We start from the raw sequence: 17760 nt of genomic DNA on the forward strand, positions 1-17760 counted from the left end.
AAGTATTTTTTGGGTGGGTGAACTACTAAGGCAGCAGTATATCAAGAAGTAGGCCGGCCTAAGTTAATAATTTATTTTAGGTTTTTGAAATAAACTGAACAATCTAATATAAATACAACAACAACAAACAACAAAATATTTAAAATGGGGTCCGTGGCCATCATCATATACATTTTGGGTCATGAAAATGTTTGAGAGTGCATGAAGAGAATCCATAGAGGGAATCAGCCGCCTGCCGGACAGTTTCCGGTGTAACACATGGTGTGTGTAACACATCCTTCCGTCCCCCCTCTTCGCTTGTACACATCCCCACATGCGAGTCTGCGCGAGAGTCCCATGTAAATATTAGTGGGGTCACATCGAATATATCTGTATGTGTTTATATATTCATAATTTGACACAAATAAAGACACGACATGTCGGACGGGGTGAGGACGAGGAAGGGAAGCGAGCTGTTCTCCGGGTTCCGCGCGCTGGGACTTTATTCCAACCATCTACCACATGTGCTGCGTTACCATGGGAAACACCGCGAGTTTTACCTCGTTACGGCCGTGGGCTCCTGCTTCCACACGTACAATGTGAGTGCTTAACTAAGTGCTACTTATTTGGTCAGGGTATGAAATATGAATATGGTTTATTATGACCAAATTTTTATGACCCTGCCTGAGCTGAGCTCAGCCTCAGGCAGTTTTAGCCCCGATAGCCACAGTCCCTACTTGTAAACCAGCCTAGGGTCAAGAGTGTCATGGATGTATTAAATCGATTTTTATATTTGTATAGCTTTCATCTCTCAAGACACATTCTGCTAACGGCAGAATCTGTCAGCACCACTGCCGAGTAGTAGCACACACACACACACACACACACACACACACACACACACACACACACACACACACACACACACACACACACATACTAGTAGGTTCACAGTATTAGCTGAATGTACACAGGCTTTAATGTTCTGTCAGTTGTCAGAGTCAAGATCAGATGTCATCTCTCTAGCCCTAGAATGGCAAGCCCTAGATATTCCATCCAGATTGCATGTATATTCCTAGCCCCACAAGCAGAACCCAAGGGTTCCGAGAGGGGCTAGTATATTCCATAACACACAGCCATATAAGTTCATCACTCAATGCAGTTTTGTGAAGGAGCTCTCTGACATACTATACTATGCTGAAATGTTTAGTTTTCTCTGGCATGCACGTCATGACAGCTGACATACAGCAAGCGAGAAAATAAGTGATAAAAAGCATTTTTGTTTCAATCATACTAGGGTTGGGAGCCTTTAGGATTTTAAAGATTCCCAATCCCTCTTATCGGTCCGATTCCGTGGGTTGCAAATGGACCCATAGAAGTCTGTAACTCTGAGAATGTACAAATGCATCCAGTTCCATGTGTACACTCGGTTAAGTTTGAAAACCACTATAGTATTGTAATTGTTATTGTATAGCAGAAGTGAAGTCCACATACCAGCTCTGACAGGTTCTGGAAACGGTTCCAATTCCAAATGTGAACCGATTCCGGTTCCTCAATGTTTCTTACGGTTTCTCCGGTTCCGGATTCCAATCCGGACTATATCCTACCTCAAGCAACAGCAAACTGAGCAGCCTTCACCTGTCAAAATAATGGTTTTCTGTGTTTGTAGTTGAGTGAGTGTATATGGCCATGTCCTGACCTGACCCGAGTACTGAAAAGAAAGGACCTGACCTGTGTGTGTGTGTGTGTGTTCATTTTGATGTTCATTGTTCATCATCATTCTCATGTGAATATCAGTCTCTGTCTCTCACACACTGTCTTTCAACATTGATCGCCGTCTTCTGATGCTACTTTTACTTACACAAAACCAAGTGCAATTTACTGTAAATGGTGCATTTATATAGCGGCTTTATCCAAGGCGCTTTACATAGTGTGCATTACATTCACCCATTCACACACCGATGCCGGAGGAAACCATGCAAGGCACCAAGCTGCACATTGGGAGCAATTTGGGGTTCAGGGTCTTGCTCAGGGACACTTCGACACTAACTCTGGGGGAGCCCGGGTTCGAACTGGCAACCTGAGCCACTGCCCTGAGCCACCGCCCTCCACTGTAATTACGGCAATGTTACAGTAATGTTTCTAAAATGTGTTGTATTTATTTATTTTTCCAGGTCAAGAAATTGGGCATCGTTGCTGTCAGTAAGTACTAGAGACATTTCAGGGAATTGTTTTCTTTCTTTCTTGATGTGAGAGCAAAATAGCAGCCGTGTGAATATAGTAAAATAAGTCAATAGAGCATTATGTAGAAACATTTTAGACGATAGCAAGAGTGCATGTACAGTATAGATGAATCCACGCAATCATGCGCAATCATAGTTGTGGTGTCAAAGTGTGGTGCTTGACAGCGCAGCATTGATTGCATATAGCTGGCCACCAGGGCACGGCTCCGCAGATTTGTCTAGGGGCATCTTTAACCGCCTGATCATTATCATCATCCCTGGATTATTCTGAAATGGTTTCAGTTTCACAATTTATAAAATGGATTGATACTTTACTCTCCTTCAGCATTGTGGATACTCTAACCTCTCTCAAAGTGACGGTGGACACATATGGTGATGTCGTGCTTTCTAGGTAACAGCTTGTCGGAGGACATTTCCTGTCTGGCGGCAGACAGGATGCTGGTGTTCGCCGCCACTGGCCGCAAGATGGCTGCCTATGCACGCAACAAGGAGGTAAGCGGTCGTAAACCAAAGGTTCACTGGATAGTAATGTATATATAAAATCGTTGTTTTTTCTCCAGCATAAATAGCTCATCTATTATTATTATTATTATTTAGAGTAGCCAATACTATATACTCCCGTTTCCTCCCAATTTAGTCTTTATGCCAATTAATTGGCACATATTTCTGTGTTGCCACTGTTATTGTACCCTACTGGTTCACCTGACAGTGGGGAGCCTGCACCATTGCCATTACAGTGATTATGGTAATGAGTTGAATTTATGTCCAATAGGTCGTCCACACATACGAGGGCCACGAGGCTGACATCCAATTCATTCTCCCATTCGGCGATCATGTGATCTCTGCTGACCGAGAGGGCGTGGTCATAGTTTGGGATTTAAAGGAGGAAGGTAAGAAAAGTGCTCTAACTATTATATTACTACTATTACGACTAGTACTGTTGCTACTACTGTTACTACTATTCCTGCTATTACTAGTACTGCTGCTGCTTGTGCTGTTGCTCCTACTGTTCGTACCATTACTACTTATACTATTACTAGAGAGGGAAGTCTAGAGCTCTCTGGTGGAGCTGTTGCCCCCGCGACCTGACTACGGATAAGCGGTTGAAGATGGATGGATGGACTATTACTAACACTGATACAATCTGTAAAAGAGTTGATGCAGGTGTAGAGATCGTTTATGTATAATAATACAAAAAAACTATGCTCACGTTTTAGGAGGGCAGTATCAGTCACCAGAAAAACACAGACGGGTGTTTTCAATGAATCTAACATGGTTAAAATGGAGGTTGAAGTTACAATGGGGTTGTATAGGAACTTAGGAAGGGGCGGGGGCAGCTGAAATGAATATCTAAATACTAAATCAAGCAACTTAAAAACTGTCTGGGGTGTTCACATAAGCCTGAATATAAGATTAAAACATTTTTTGAAAGTGAAATATCCCTTTAACAGTAACTGAAATAACAAGTGTTATTAGTAAAATTAAGTGGTGGAATAACTACACAGAAACGAGGTGTAGCGAATCTAGCGATCAGTCAGGTGGTGCACATTACATGCACATCAGGCCATGTTTGCTGGCTGAGAAAATGGCTTAGTGGAAAGCTTGCTGCTACTCTTACTGCTATTTGTACTATGTACTAGTTTTACTGGCCCAAACCATTGCTATGAAGTAGCCTTTTGTGTGTGGTTGTGGTAACTCCTGAATTGTTTTCCAGAGGAGTATCTCCGCCTCCAGTTTGACCCGACCCAATTCTGCGTTTCTGCCATGATGCACCCGAGCACATACCTCAACAAGATCCTATTGGGCAGCACACAGGGCACCATGCAGCTGTGGAATATAAAATCCAAGTATGTTTAATGTTTCATGACTGTTGTATCATGGAAATTAAAATCTAAGTATAACTAGGAAAAAAATTCTAGGCTGTTCGACTGATTTTACTGAATTGTAAAACGTGGCCGTTTGACTGATTAAACATTATAATGTTGTGAGGTGATTAACAACTGTGTTACCTGTTCTGGTTCCTGATTGGTTGATTGTTTTATTGTTTTTTTTTTTTTACTTCCAGCAAATTGTTGTACAACTTCACAGGCTGGTCTGCAGGGGTCACCGTTCTAGAACAGGTATCTACCTCAAGTACTATGACTCACTACTAGTCACCACAGCTTTTGGCTTGTTATTTTTTACAGAGTTGCAGGGAAAAAAATAACAAGTCACACACAGGTCGCTTGTTTTAAAAACGCGAACATTTCTTCAGACATTTCTTTGATGTAAATACTATAATTCCCCCCTTGGTTTGGAGGTGGTTTGGCCTCACGAGAGTTGGCAACACTGTTATGTTACTGGCACTATTACTACTACTATTGCTGCTGCTGCTACTAAAGCTATTTTGGCAACGTTTTAATTGTTAGCGAGCGATTCCGTACCAACAGCAATTCACCTGTAAATTGTGTCAGAAATGTCCTAGTCCCACATACATATTAACTGAAGATTACATTTTTACTAGTGCTGCTATGAATGTCATCCCGTTACATACAATATTTGGCTAAATACACTTTTTCCCCCACAACATTTCAGTGACGAGCTGACCCAGAGTGACTAATACGTTTACACTACTAATATTGCTACTGATGTTACAATTTACAATTTACAATTTAGGCATTTAGCAGACGCTCTTAATCCAGAGCGATTTACATTAAGCAAGAACAAAAGCATGGGAATACATCACATAAAAGCATTTATCATGAAACATGCGTAAGCTAAGAAAGTAACAGTGGAATATCTATTATCTATATAATGAAACTATACATATAAACTATACATATACTACTATGCTATACATATGTACTATGGCGTGCTATGACTATATACAATGCAATTCTAGTGCTGTCTACATAACATGCTATAAGTCTGTTTCAAATGCTATCTAAGTCTACAGAAATGCTATCTAAGGGGGTAGGGTAAGTGCTATGGGCCATGATGGAGTCTGAAAAGGTGGGTTTTCAGACTACGGTGGAAGATTGGGAGTGATGCTGTTACTAGTACTTCATTTGGTATTACTGTTCTCATACTGTGTTTTGTTTATGCTCCAGAGTCCTGCTGTTGACGTCGTTGCTGTTGGCCTGAGTTCAGGACGAATAATTCTCCACAACATCAAGTTTGACGAAACTGTGATGTCATTCCAACAAGACTGGGGACCAGTGACCTGTCTTTCTTTTAGGACAGGTACATCTGTCTGTTTTTTATTTACCTACCACTCTCTCTCTCTCTCTCTCTCTCTTTCTCTCTCTCTCTCTGTCTCTATTATAAATCAATGTCTCTCCAGAGATTAAAATAGGGTGCATTTTGCATCCCAAAATGCAATTTATAGTTAAGGGACGCAATAAAACAACGCCCTCTGCATCCACGGGATGCACTACTGTACTCAGTCAGCATGTACAGTAAGAATAATACAAATCAAAAATGTGATATTTTGCTAGCTTTAGTTATAATAATCTTTTCTTCATGAATATAACCACATTATAACCATATGAAATTAAATGGGAGTTAAATGCTGCAATTTGTAAAACTGGGACTCATCTAAAATACCATCCCTTCATTCTGGGACTCATTACATTGAAAGCTATTTACATCACTGGTCTCTCTCTGCAACATTGTCTCTCTGCAACAAGTGATTCTATATACTGTGTATATATCCCACATTCAAAGTGGCTATCTCCATTAGAGGACAATAGGGCCACAGGGCTGATTCAAAAACATATGCACGATGGTAAGGGTAAAAATAAAATAAGTTTGACGAGTTATACTTATTAATCTATATTTTGTAGTAATAATAAAAATCGACAAAGTAACTAATAACTAAAGTAGAGTAGATTAAAAAATATTGGAAATACTCAAGTATAGTACAAATACCTCAAAATCGTACTTAAGTACAGTATTTAAGTAAACTAGGTTACTTTCCATCACTTGCATTCTAAGTGGTTGTCTTTCTGCCTTGTCATTGTCTTTCTGCCTTGTCAGATGGCCATCAGATTTTGGCTAGTGGTAGCCCTTTGGGCCACGTGGCCCTGTGGGACCTGGACACCAAGACGCTCCTGTCCCAGCTCAGACACGCACACCACGCGTCGGTCGCCGCGGCCACCTTCATCCACGACGAACCGCTATTGGTCACCAACGGAGCCGACAACTGCATCAAGGTCGGATTGTTACTCAAGTCGTGATGATTTCCTTCTTTAGTATTTCTTATTTCTTTCAGAATATGTTATGTGGGAGAACGGAAAAAGATTGACGACAAACATAACTGCAGTCTAGTAACTGTAACTGTGTGAAAACAGCAACCATATCGTTAATAATAGTTTCGTTGACCATATATTGCAGGTGTGGATATTTGACACCGCTGGGGGTGGAGCTCGGTTGCTACGCAGTCGCCAGGGGCACTCAGCGCCGCCAACCAAGATCCAGCATCACGGAGAGAATGGTCAAAACATCCTGAGTGCAGGTAACACGTGTGTGTTTGGTGTTTGGTGTTAAATCCTAAATTGCTTTAGTCCACTAACCTGGCATTCCAATTCCATTACGAAGTAATACCCCCGTTTAGGGACCTGGGGTGTCTCAGCATTTCTCTGATATAAGAAGGGCGGGCTCAGAGGGAAAACGTTTGGTAGCCAATGGCTTAAAATAAGACAATGTTATCTTCTCTTCAGGTCAAGATGGAACTCTGAATTCCTTTTCCACTGTCCACGAAAGATTCAACAAAAGCCTTGGACATGGTAAGACTCTTGCCTCTTGTATGCCATTTGAATAGCTGCATCCATTTTCATGTTTGACACAACAGTGTCACCTGTTGGCCACCAGCAGTACTAACTCAGTGGCTTCCAATCAGACTTGCTTATGTTATCTGATTAGTGTTGGGATCCTTTAGGATATTAACGATTCAGGTTCCTTAACGATAACCTCTTAACGGTCCCCTTTAACGATTCCTATGTATAGCGGATTCCAAATGTCTGTAACTCTTGAGATTGTACAAAGGGAACCAAATGGACCTGGTTCCAATTGTACATTCTCCGTCCTTGGAATTGTTTTGAAAAGGTTTGAGGACCACCGGTAATTGTATAGCAAACGTGAAGTCCACATACATACCAGCTCTGACAATGTGATAAAAACTGTTCCATACATACTGTACCAGCTCTGACAATGTGATAAAAACAGTTCCATACATACCAGCTCTGACAATGTGATAAAAACAGTTCCATACATACCAGCTCTGACAATGTGATAAAAACAGTTCCTTACAATCTACTCAATTCTATTCTACTCTACTTATTGATTTCTACTGTGCTTTACTCCAGGTTCTATTAACAAGAAAAAGACAAAGAAGAAAGGTCTTTCATACGAAGAAGTTCGACTTCCTGCTATCAGCACGTTTGCCTGCGGTACAGTACAGTTGATTTTGACAGATTTTGGTCAACTAAATTTAGTTGGCTAAAATGTATTTTGGCGGGCCTTGATGCCGTCGTAATGGCTGATTTTACACTTGCTGAAAACTTGCTGACACGATGTGAACTTGTGGTTCGGCTATTTTCAGTCAAATTACTTGCATCTTTTACTTATACTGGATCTCTTGTCGACTAGTCAAACTACTAGTCATCATTTTAGTTTCTTTCTTCTATAGCAGCAGATTCAACTCATTAGACTACATTGGATTAGATTTCAACAGATCAGAGCAGGTTTTCCTGACCTGATGAAGACCTAGGGTATTTTAGTTCAGCAGTTTTAAATTGTTGTTGGGATGTGCACGCTTCCCCTTGGACTCTATATTGATGATGCCAATCCAACTTCCTTTGTATTCTAGTATAAAATGGATTTGTCTTTTACGTCTCGAAGACCCTGTCCAGGACAGGCTTCCGACGCGCCCCCTCAGGAGACTTAGCTCAGATCTGAACACATTTTATTTGGTGTTAGGAACCCGTTGCGACCGCATGCCCTTGCTAATGTCGACCGACCCAGGCAGGGTTCAAACCCACAACCTCCCGCATGAAAGGCATATGCTCTAAAGTTCTTAAAAAGTCAAACGTGTGAAAAAATGTAGTATGGAGTGGATTTGCTTCCTGGCCGACTAGCAGTATCCACAAGACATTTGGCAATGATTCATCCCCCGGTTTGTGACATTAGCTGCAGACAAACGAACACACAGGTGAAAACATAATCTCCCCCTTTGGCTTTTAGCCTGGCAGAGATAATGAGATTAGACTTCTAGACATTAGTTAGACTAAATGTGATTGTGTGTGTCCCATGTCAACAGAGACTGCTCGGCAGGGCGAATGGGACGGCATCGTGTCATGTCACCGTGGTTACCTGGCAACCAGCACATGGAGCTACCACAGGTGCACCATGGGAAGCCACCGTCTGGAGCCAGAGCGTTTCCATAGGAACCGAGCACTCAATGTCCATGCCACGGTAACGATCTTCTAGCGATCTATCTCGAAATCTGTGTGTGTGTGTGTGTCTGTGTTGTACCTGCTGACTAGGGCTGTTACAATTATGACATTTTACCTGATGATTAATTGCCACTTAACATAATATTTGCCACACACAAAATCTTGGGTTTAATCCTTTTTACCTCCTTTGCAAACCTGTTTGATTAATATGATTTAATCCATAATAATAATAAAAAAAAAATATATATATATATATATATATATTTTTTTTTTACTCGCATGGTAGAAACAGCCTACATCCGAATCCCCCGTGCACGCGACCACACGCGCCAAGTACCATGTTTGGGAGCGTATAAATAAAACATCTGTGCTCGCACTAAGAAAATGAATCCACCACGCGTTGGTACACAGCCTAGAGTCTGAGGCTAGACTATGGAGGACAATCACTTCCGGGTCGGGTGCATGAGGCTCTTCTTCTTTGCTTATTTCACACATTACACTGGCACTGGCCTCATGATCCCGCCTATGGTAAGATTTAATTGTGTTTCTGTTGAATACACATTGAATACTGTATATGAATGTAGTGTATGAGCATTTTTCAACGTAAGAAATTAGCTTCCTTTCGCAGCTTTCGGGACCTGTAGTTCCATTGAGACACGTAGCATTCGGACATTAGTGGAATAGTAGTCTGGCTACGCGAGACTACAGCTCAATGTGCCGTATGATGCATAACGTCTTCTGTCTGTCTGTCTCGGGCAGGCTGTTGACATCACGTCCTGTGGAAACTTTGCGGTGGTCGGCTTGTCCTCGGGACACATTGATGTGTACAACCTGCAGTCTGGACTCCACCGAGGGCAGTATGGAGACGATACAGGTACTATTTACCACTTAAACCCTAATACTTATTTGACCGGAGTCCCTCGGGGCCCCCATACTAGTGCCTTCAGTTTTCGGTCTACATATTATATCTTCGCTGAAAATAGACAAACTCACAATGAAGGCATCACGTTGCGATACATTGTGAAGTTGATCTGCTATTTTCCTGCAAAGGCGGATGCTGGGGGTTTAAGTGGTTATAACTAAGTTCATACTACTGCTCTCTCCAGCTTATTAAGCTCTATCTCTCCCTCTCTCTATATCTCACTCCCTCTCCACCTCACTCTCTCCATCTCCATCTCTCTCCCTGTCTCTCTGTCTCTTGTGTCTCTCTCCAGCCCACCAAGGTGCTGTGCGAGGCGTTTGTGTGGACGGCTTGAGTCAGGTCACGGTGAGCGCTGGCTCTGACCGGCTCCTGAAGATTTGGCACTTCAAAAGCAAGACGTTGGGCCACTGCACACAGCTGCCTGCCCCCCCGGCTTCCATAAAGCTACACAGAGACAGGTAGCAATTATTATTGTGCGTGTGTGTGCGCGCACACTTATATTTTTACAACTAGAATATAATTAAATAAATAAGGCATCACATTAAAAGCAAAATTCATCGTCCTGTGAATCTGGAAACATTTGACAACATAATCTACTGGTATTGATTTTTATAATGGATTGTTAATGAATGAATTTGAATGTTGTCTTAGCAACATGCTAGGTGTAGCACTGGATGACTTCACCATAAACATCCTGGATTTAGAAACCAAGCGCATTGTCAGGAGATTCCCTGGACACAGAGGACAGATTAATGATATGGTGAGTACTACAACTACTTCTAATATTAATACTACTACTACTACTACTAATAATAATCATAATAGTCTTTATAGTCCCCAAAGGTATATTTTTCTTCAGTCTGTTCAAAAACAATACCAATTGTTACAAATAACGATTGTCTGCCTTAAAATCGCGCGATCGTTTCTCATAATGTCAAGAAATATTCCACCACCGCTATCCAAAACAAGGAAGACAAGCAGAGCGACCAGGGGTAAATTAAATTCCATTTGTCCACCCGTGTTTTCGGGTCAGGAAGCTCTTCAGGAACGAACACGTTTCTCCTGTTCTAGTGCAGTGTGTATGGCTTTTGAAAGATATGAGTTTGTTATATTCCTATATGGTTTTGTTTTCTCTTCTCTTCTTTCCTTCCTTGCATCCATTCTAGACATTCAGTCCAGATGGTCGCTGGTTGATCTCGGCAGCAATGGACTGTACCATCAGAACGTGGGACCTGCCCTCAGGATGGTAACAAATGGAACCTTCCGTTCAATTAACTTCATCTGAACACTTAGATCTGATTAAAAGTGAATAAACAAGAATGACTCAGTCATAACTTCCGGATGCAGCAAGCTCTCGTTCTATGGTATAATCAGTTTGTGTGCCGCAGCCTCAGCACACAGCTGCATGCTGCAGTGTTCAGAGTATGGGTTTTATGCCATGGGTAAGTCTCCCATTGGCTTAGAGAGGCAGCCTAGAGACAAGGCAGCCAATCATGAAAAGGTGTCTACTACGGTCGCTACTAGAGGTAGTAGCAAATGTAGTCCAGCTACATTTCAAGCACCTGGCGCTTTTCTAAGTACCCAAAGACGTTTTACATGAGGGCATGAGAAACAAAACCACTAGTGGAGAAAAACCTCTTAAGAAAACTGTGGAATGATGAGAAAGTGGGTGGGTTTTGACTGAGGGCGGTTTGGAGGGTGCAGGCTTCTCAGAGTATTGGGGAGTGCATTCCACAGGATAGAGCTTAAGTTTAGGTTCAGTCAGAGTTTGATTTAAGTTTAGTAGAGAGTGTTTGTTGTTGCTATTGTTATGAGCGTCATCATTCATTTATTTATGACATTTTATTTAGATTAATTGATATGAACGTGGTCAACATTGGTCCCTTCTGTGTTTGCCATAGCCTCGTCGACTGTTTCTTGGTGTCATCAGCGCCGGTGTGCGTGTCCATGTCTCCCACGGGTGACTACCTGGCCTCTGCACACGTGGACAACCTGGGGGTGTACCTCTGGTGAGAGCTCACATGGCTAGCGGTCAGCACAATGAATTGCTATTGGGTCATAGGTTTTTGCTTTGATCTACTTTATTTTAATGGAATAGAAAATGTATATATATATATATAATACTGATACTATTTCTGATGATAAAAGATTAAAAAATGTTGCAGGTCCAATAAGAGTCTCTGCACCATGGTATCACTGCGCCCTCTACCAGCAGACTATGAACCTACAACTGTAATGCTACCTGGAACCTGTCCTAGTCAAGGTAACTGTAATGCTATCTGGAACCTGTCCTAGTCAAGGTAACTGTAATGCTACCTGGAACCTGTCCTAGTCAAGGTAACTGTAATGCTATCTGGTACCTGTCATAGTCAAGGTAACTGTAATGCTATCTGGAACCTGTCCTAGTCAAGGTAACTGTAATGCTACCTGGAACCTGTCCTAGTCAAGGTAACTGTAATGCTATCTGGAACCTGTCATAGTCAAGGTAACTGTAATGCTATCTGGAACCTGTCATAGTCAAGGTAACTGTAATGCTATCTGGAACCTGTCCTAGTCAAGGTAACTGTCGTTCTGAAAGCAGCAGCACGAGAGGTCATGGTAGAATGCAAAAAAACGTGTGAGTGCGTGTGCCCGGAATGCACTGTTTTGTGTGTATGAGCACGGAATGTGCTCAGCTGATTGGCTGAGCACGGAATGTGATGTATGATGACAAGAGCGGCCCTCACTGCACACAAGTATGATTTTTACTGATGATCGTTTTACTGTTGCACTCATAGTTTTCCTGAACACCATATCTGTATTGCATTGGATCCCTGAAACAATGTGAAATCCCTGGATTGGATCCCTGAAACAAACGTCTGTCTGTCTGTGCTTATTGTGTCTGCTGCTAATTGGTTGGCTCCACCCAAGCGATGGGAGAGAAAATAGCCTCCACATGTCACTTTGATTGGTTGCCCATCCATCCCATCACTGGCAAGGTCTAACTCCCATCTAAGAATAAGGAAGTCTTATCTACCTGAGAACAAAACTAGTCACTTGGAATATCCAAGTGAATAACAGCTGTCCAGCCAGGCAGCCAGTTGTAAAAATATGACACTCAGTACTAGACTCCTCCAGGTAGGATATAAACCCGTTGTAATGACGTCTTTGTTGGATAGAAAAGCAGCAGTCCTGGTCGGATATAAAACAAGTAGTACTACTACAGGTCCTACGACGTAATGCCGACATGGTTAAACAATGAAGGTCAAATAAAACCCAATTCGTTCAACCCACCCAGGTGAGGACCTAGAAGAAGCCAGCGAGGAGCCGTCTGAGCTACAGGACTACGAATCGCCTCAACAGCTGGATGCTAAGCTGGTCACTTTATCACTGCTACCCGAGTCCAGGTGGAAGAACCTGCTGAGCTTAGATGTTATCAAGGTAATATTATAATATATAGCAGTGGTTCTCTTATTGATTTGTATTTGGCCGCAGACCCCCATCTGAATGGATTGTGTGCCAGAACCTCCAGAAGCGAAGATGTTTGTGTTAACCCATTCTGACCTGAGATCAGATTCATACGAGGTTTCCACTGGACACACACTGGTCTGATGAACCCATTCTGACCTGAGATCAGATTCTAAAAATGTCAGTCGTTCTTCGAATTTTTCAAAAATAGCAGACCTACAAGCTCGTAGCGCGCCACTCGGTGGCGCGATATGAGCTTGTAGATCTGATATTTTTCAATAGGTAAAGCATAACATGATGCTAAACACCAAAATGGGTGCCCGGTCAGAATGGGTTAAAGAATTCTAGGATTTTACCGTATGTCACATCTCCAACTCGAAGAACTTAAATATACAATCAGGGGCTCCACTCAGAAATATACCAGAGTTTGGCAACTGTTTCTGACCTACTTTGCGGTAGTATTTTCTACGTAGTCATTGGACTTCATTTAAATTTTAAATTTTAAATTTTTATTTATTGTTTTATTTGTATTTTATTTCAGTTATAGTTTATTGCATTTCAGACTTTTACACTCTACATGAATGTTGAGTACTGGTGTTGTCGGGTGCAGGCTTTAGTTCGGACATACTATTGATCCGAAACCTCAATCCTAACCTAACCCTAACCGCAAGCACAGGAGCAGCGCATGTCGGACCATCGCTTTTTCGCATCGCATCGCATGTCCCCCTGCTTCGGATCTTCGGTGTGTCGGAAAAGCGTGCGCACCCCGTTTTGTTCTGTATCTGTTCTGTGATTGTTGTCATGTATCTGTTGTCTGTCCTGGCCTATGTGCAAACTTCAATTGTGTTGAAGTGTTTTGTTACATCCCATTATACAAGAGTAGTACAGCATTTGTGGCTTTGGGCTCCTTGACATTGCAGCAACAAGGCCTTTGTTAGTAGTAATAGTTACAGTGTGTGAATGGGATCTCTCTCGCTCTCACTAATGACTTCCTCTCTCTTTTCAGAGGCGGAACAAACCCAAAGAACCTCCGAAGGTTCCACAGTCCGCTCCCTTCTTCCTGCCAACCATCGCTGGATTGCTACCACAATTTACCGTTCCTACTAGTACTGACACGCAGGTACAGTACTATTACTACCGTACTACTACTGCTACCATTTAAACTACTACTGCTGTTATTATAACTACTAATGCTATTCATAATAATAATATATATATATTTTTTAAATTATATTTCCAGTCCAAGATTTTGAACCTGGGCGTTCTGGCTCAGAAGTCTCCTTTCTACTTGGCGCTGGAAGATGCTCACCGGACCGATATTTGTAAGACCTCTTTGTAGTTTTGTCATTATAGACATTATGGTAATATTTGTTTTAACCTGGCAGTACTCATATTATAGTCATTATTAACCCATTGAGACCTGAGAACAGATTCTACAAATGTCTTCTAAATCATGACAGTTTTCTGAAAAACATGTTTCTCTGTTAGTGGTGCTCAAACTATTTCATGTCGAGGACACTGATAGTAATGTATTTGTTGTTCTAGGGACCAACCAGAAGCAAAGATTAGTTAAAAGCGCTGTGAAAGAATATATATTCAAGATTTGCACACATTTTCACGATATTTCAAGAATAGCAGATCTACGAGCTCGTGTAGATCTGCTATTTTTCAACAGCTGAAGTTTAAATGAATGGTTAAAGACAAAGCCGTTAAAAGCTATTACTAGTGCTAGTACTGTATAAGGTGACACAGATGCATCTGCTCAGGTCTAATTTGTCTAAATGGGTTAATGTAATTTTAATCCACTATTTGCTATTCAGACAGCGAGCCAATCACATTGCTGAAGCAGATGGGGCCCTCGGCGATAGAGACAGAGCTCCGTGGTCTGTCCCCGGACATGGGCGCAGACGCCTGTGTCCTATTGGCCTTCATGAAGATGATTGACAGCATGCTGCAGGGGAGGCGGGACTTTGACCTGGCCCAAGCGTATCTGGCTCTGTTCCTCAAGGTGTGCATTCAACAGTGTTAATTTAGTTGACTAAGACTAAAAGACTAAATGGGACTAAGACTAAATTGTGTGTATTCAAATTCAAAAGACTAAGACTAAATATTTTCTGGCAAAATTTATATTTTCTATATCTTGTGTCACCCCTTAACGGTTAAGGGGTGACAAGATATAGCCCACGGTCTTAATGCAAAGTAAAATAAATGGCAATTTAGTTTAGGGATAAGGGTTAAGGCTTAACCCTTATCCCTAAACTAAATTGCCATTTCTTTTACTATTTTAAAATAGTTCAAATAGCCGATCTACAAGCTCACAATGTCTCGATGTAGATCGGCTAGTTTAAATGTTTTTCAAAATAGAAAATAATTATAAATTAGTTTAGGGATAAGGGATAAGGGTGGCGCAAGATGGAGCCCTAAGACCTAACCACAGGGCGTTGTCCCTGCGTGTGATATGTCCTTTTGCACGTTGCCGCACGTTGTCCCAAGTGATTCAACGCATGGAATTCAATGGCCCAAACCACACCAAAGGGTCACCATGCAAATAGTTTCATTTGTACACCCTCAAAGTGTATTTCAGCTAGGGACCTCCTGAAAATCCCTCAAGGACCCCTGGGAACCACTGGTATCTTTCAATGATATACCAGTGCCTCTATCTCTCCGTTCCAAACCAATGTTTCTCTCTCGCTCTTTCTCAGCTCCACCTAAGGCAGATCGCCGTGGACTTGGTCGCCACGGCGACCCTCAGCCGCCTGTCCACCCGATTGGAGGAGACGTGGGGGGAGCTGCAGACGGCGTTCAACAAGAGCCTGTGTGTGTTGGCATACAGCAAGACGGCTTTACTGTAAACAGTAATACAATACTACATGAATATGCACACACAACACTCATGATATGGATGTAATAGAACAGTGGTTTTCAACCCTTTTCATATCAAGGCCCATTATTTTTTCTGCATTTGAGCCACGGACCACCATTTGATGAGATTTTTAGCCTTGCAGACCCAAAAGAAGAATATGTCCACATTTCCATGCTGTATTAATGGTGGTAACATAGGAGCAATCTGAGAATCCCATCGGCAAATAACGGAAAAACAGCGACCTTGAGTCAACAGTCTGTCTTGAGAGACTATCATAGGAGAGACAATAGGCAAATGTTGATCAAATTAACAATTCTTCTTCTACATTCTTTAATTGTGTAGACTTCTTGTAAATTAAATAATGCAGATGTTTAACAATCATTGAACTATTGAGAGCGCAACGTGAAACCAAATGCACTCGTACGGGTCCATTTGGTCTCATGTTACACTCAAGAGTCATCTATAAGGGTCCATTTGGTTACCAACTCTCCATCATTTAGCTGGGGACCACCTCGAATCCCTTCAGGCGAACGAGTGGTTGAAAACCACTGTACTAGAAGCACAAGAATATACACGAATACACAATTATGTGTGTATAAACTGTACACCTATAGAATACACTCTCATACTGTACCTGGTATTTGAAAGAAGGCTGCAGTTTGTCAGCTGTGAGATATCCAATAAAGTTTTTCATGTTGAACAGATTGATTTGATAACTGATTTTATAGGAGTTGGAATAAGACAATAGAAGAAAGAAGAGAACAAATTGACTTGATGGCATTTTCATGTAGCACTCATGGCGTAGAATAACATTAACCCATTAAAACCAAGAATGCATTTGTCATTTTAGCGTTGCCTATTCACAAATGGCAGATCTACAAGCTCACAGAGAGTCACTTCGTGCCGTGCTGCGAACTTGTACATCTGCTATTTGTTTATTTAACATTTTTGAAAGATCTTGAAAGTGTGACAGCTGATTTTAAAAGGTATTTGTAGAATTATGCATGAATTACGAAAACAGTCTCTGCATGGTCAACACCTGTCGACGCATAATGAGGCTTCATTGCTCTGAGACGTAACGAAGTGATGGTGTGAAAGTGGGTGAAATTATTTTGGCTTTCAACATTGCAGCTACAGGAAGATAGAATAGAGAAGAAACGACCACAACTTAGAACAAGTCAAAGCAGGAAGGCAGTCAAATGTACAATAGGTATACATAAGGTGCATGATCAGTTAAAACTAATTCAATGCATAGGTGGCACTATGGAAGGGACAAATGCTTCTTGTGCAGGTGGACAACATATCCAGCATATTAAAATAGCATCAGACATCAGGTACAGTAGTATACAATTATTGTTTCATCTGCATGGCCTAGAACAGGATTTGTATGTACTGTGTATCCGTTCCCTAAGAAGTAAACCAGTTACAGCTCATGGCTCATGTACAATGTCATGAAACATCCACCTCCGGCCATAAACGAGCATAGCGAGATGTAATGCCAATGTGAAATAAACTCAATTGTGAAATTTGGTTTGATTCCTATCCTCATCAAACTTGGCACAAACACTGCTCAGAGCTCTCCCATGACTATAGTCATACCAGGGGCTCTAAGGGGCCACAGGCACGCCGATGCACCAATCCATACCAAATGTGGGGGTTTGGCATGAGAATAGCCACACCAAAAAAAGTTAATTGCATCCATATGGGGCTCTACAGTTGTGTTACAGCAATGTTTAACACTTCAAATCCTGTAGTGAAGGCATACAGTATAGTGGCCTTCAAATATAGTTCTACAAATGCCAGACTGTGTGTGGACACCTTACACACCACATTCGGACACTAGGTGGTGCTATTGTTCTATATTATGATTAT

At 41.7% G+C, this 17760-nt stretch overlaps 1 protein-coding gene across 1 annotated transcript; it reads left to right on the forward strand.

Annotated features, from left to right (window-relative positions):
• The first annotated feature begins 294 nt into the window (after positions 1-294).
• wdr36 (WD repeat domain 36) lies at positions 295-16660 on the forward strand. The gene is made up of 23 exons (XM_080755335.1): positions 295-578; positions 2154-2181; positions 2614-2714; positions 2995-3112; positions 3937-4069; positions 4288-4342; positions 5312-5444; positions 6240-6415; positions 6597-6717; positions 6923-6988; positions 7568-7651; positions 8521-8675; positions 9416-9530; positions 9871-10036; positions 10230-10338; positions 10745-10824; positions 11480-11587; positions 11744-11841; positions 12856-12998; positions 14032-14145; positions 14266-14347; positions 14846-15033; positions 15728-16660. Exons 1-23 carry the CDS (start codon positions 417-419, stop codon positions 15875-15877), a joined length of 2685 nt encoding a protein of 894 aa, XP_080611461.1. The 5' UTR covers positions 295-416; the 3' UTR covers positions 15878-16660.
• The last annotated feature ends 1100 nt before the right edge of the window (positions 16661-17760 follow it).

This window comes from Protomyctophum bolini (genome assembly GCF_963924005.1).
Source record: "Protomyctophum bolini genome assembly, chromosome: 22".
Lineage (NCBI taxonomy): Eukaryota > Metazoa > Chordata > Actinopteri > Myctophiformes > Myctophidae > Protomyctophum > Protomyctophum bolini.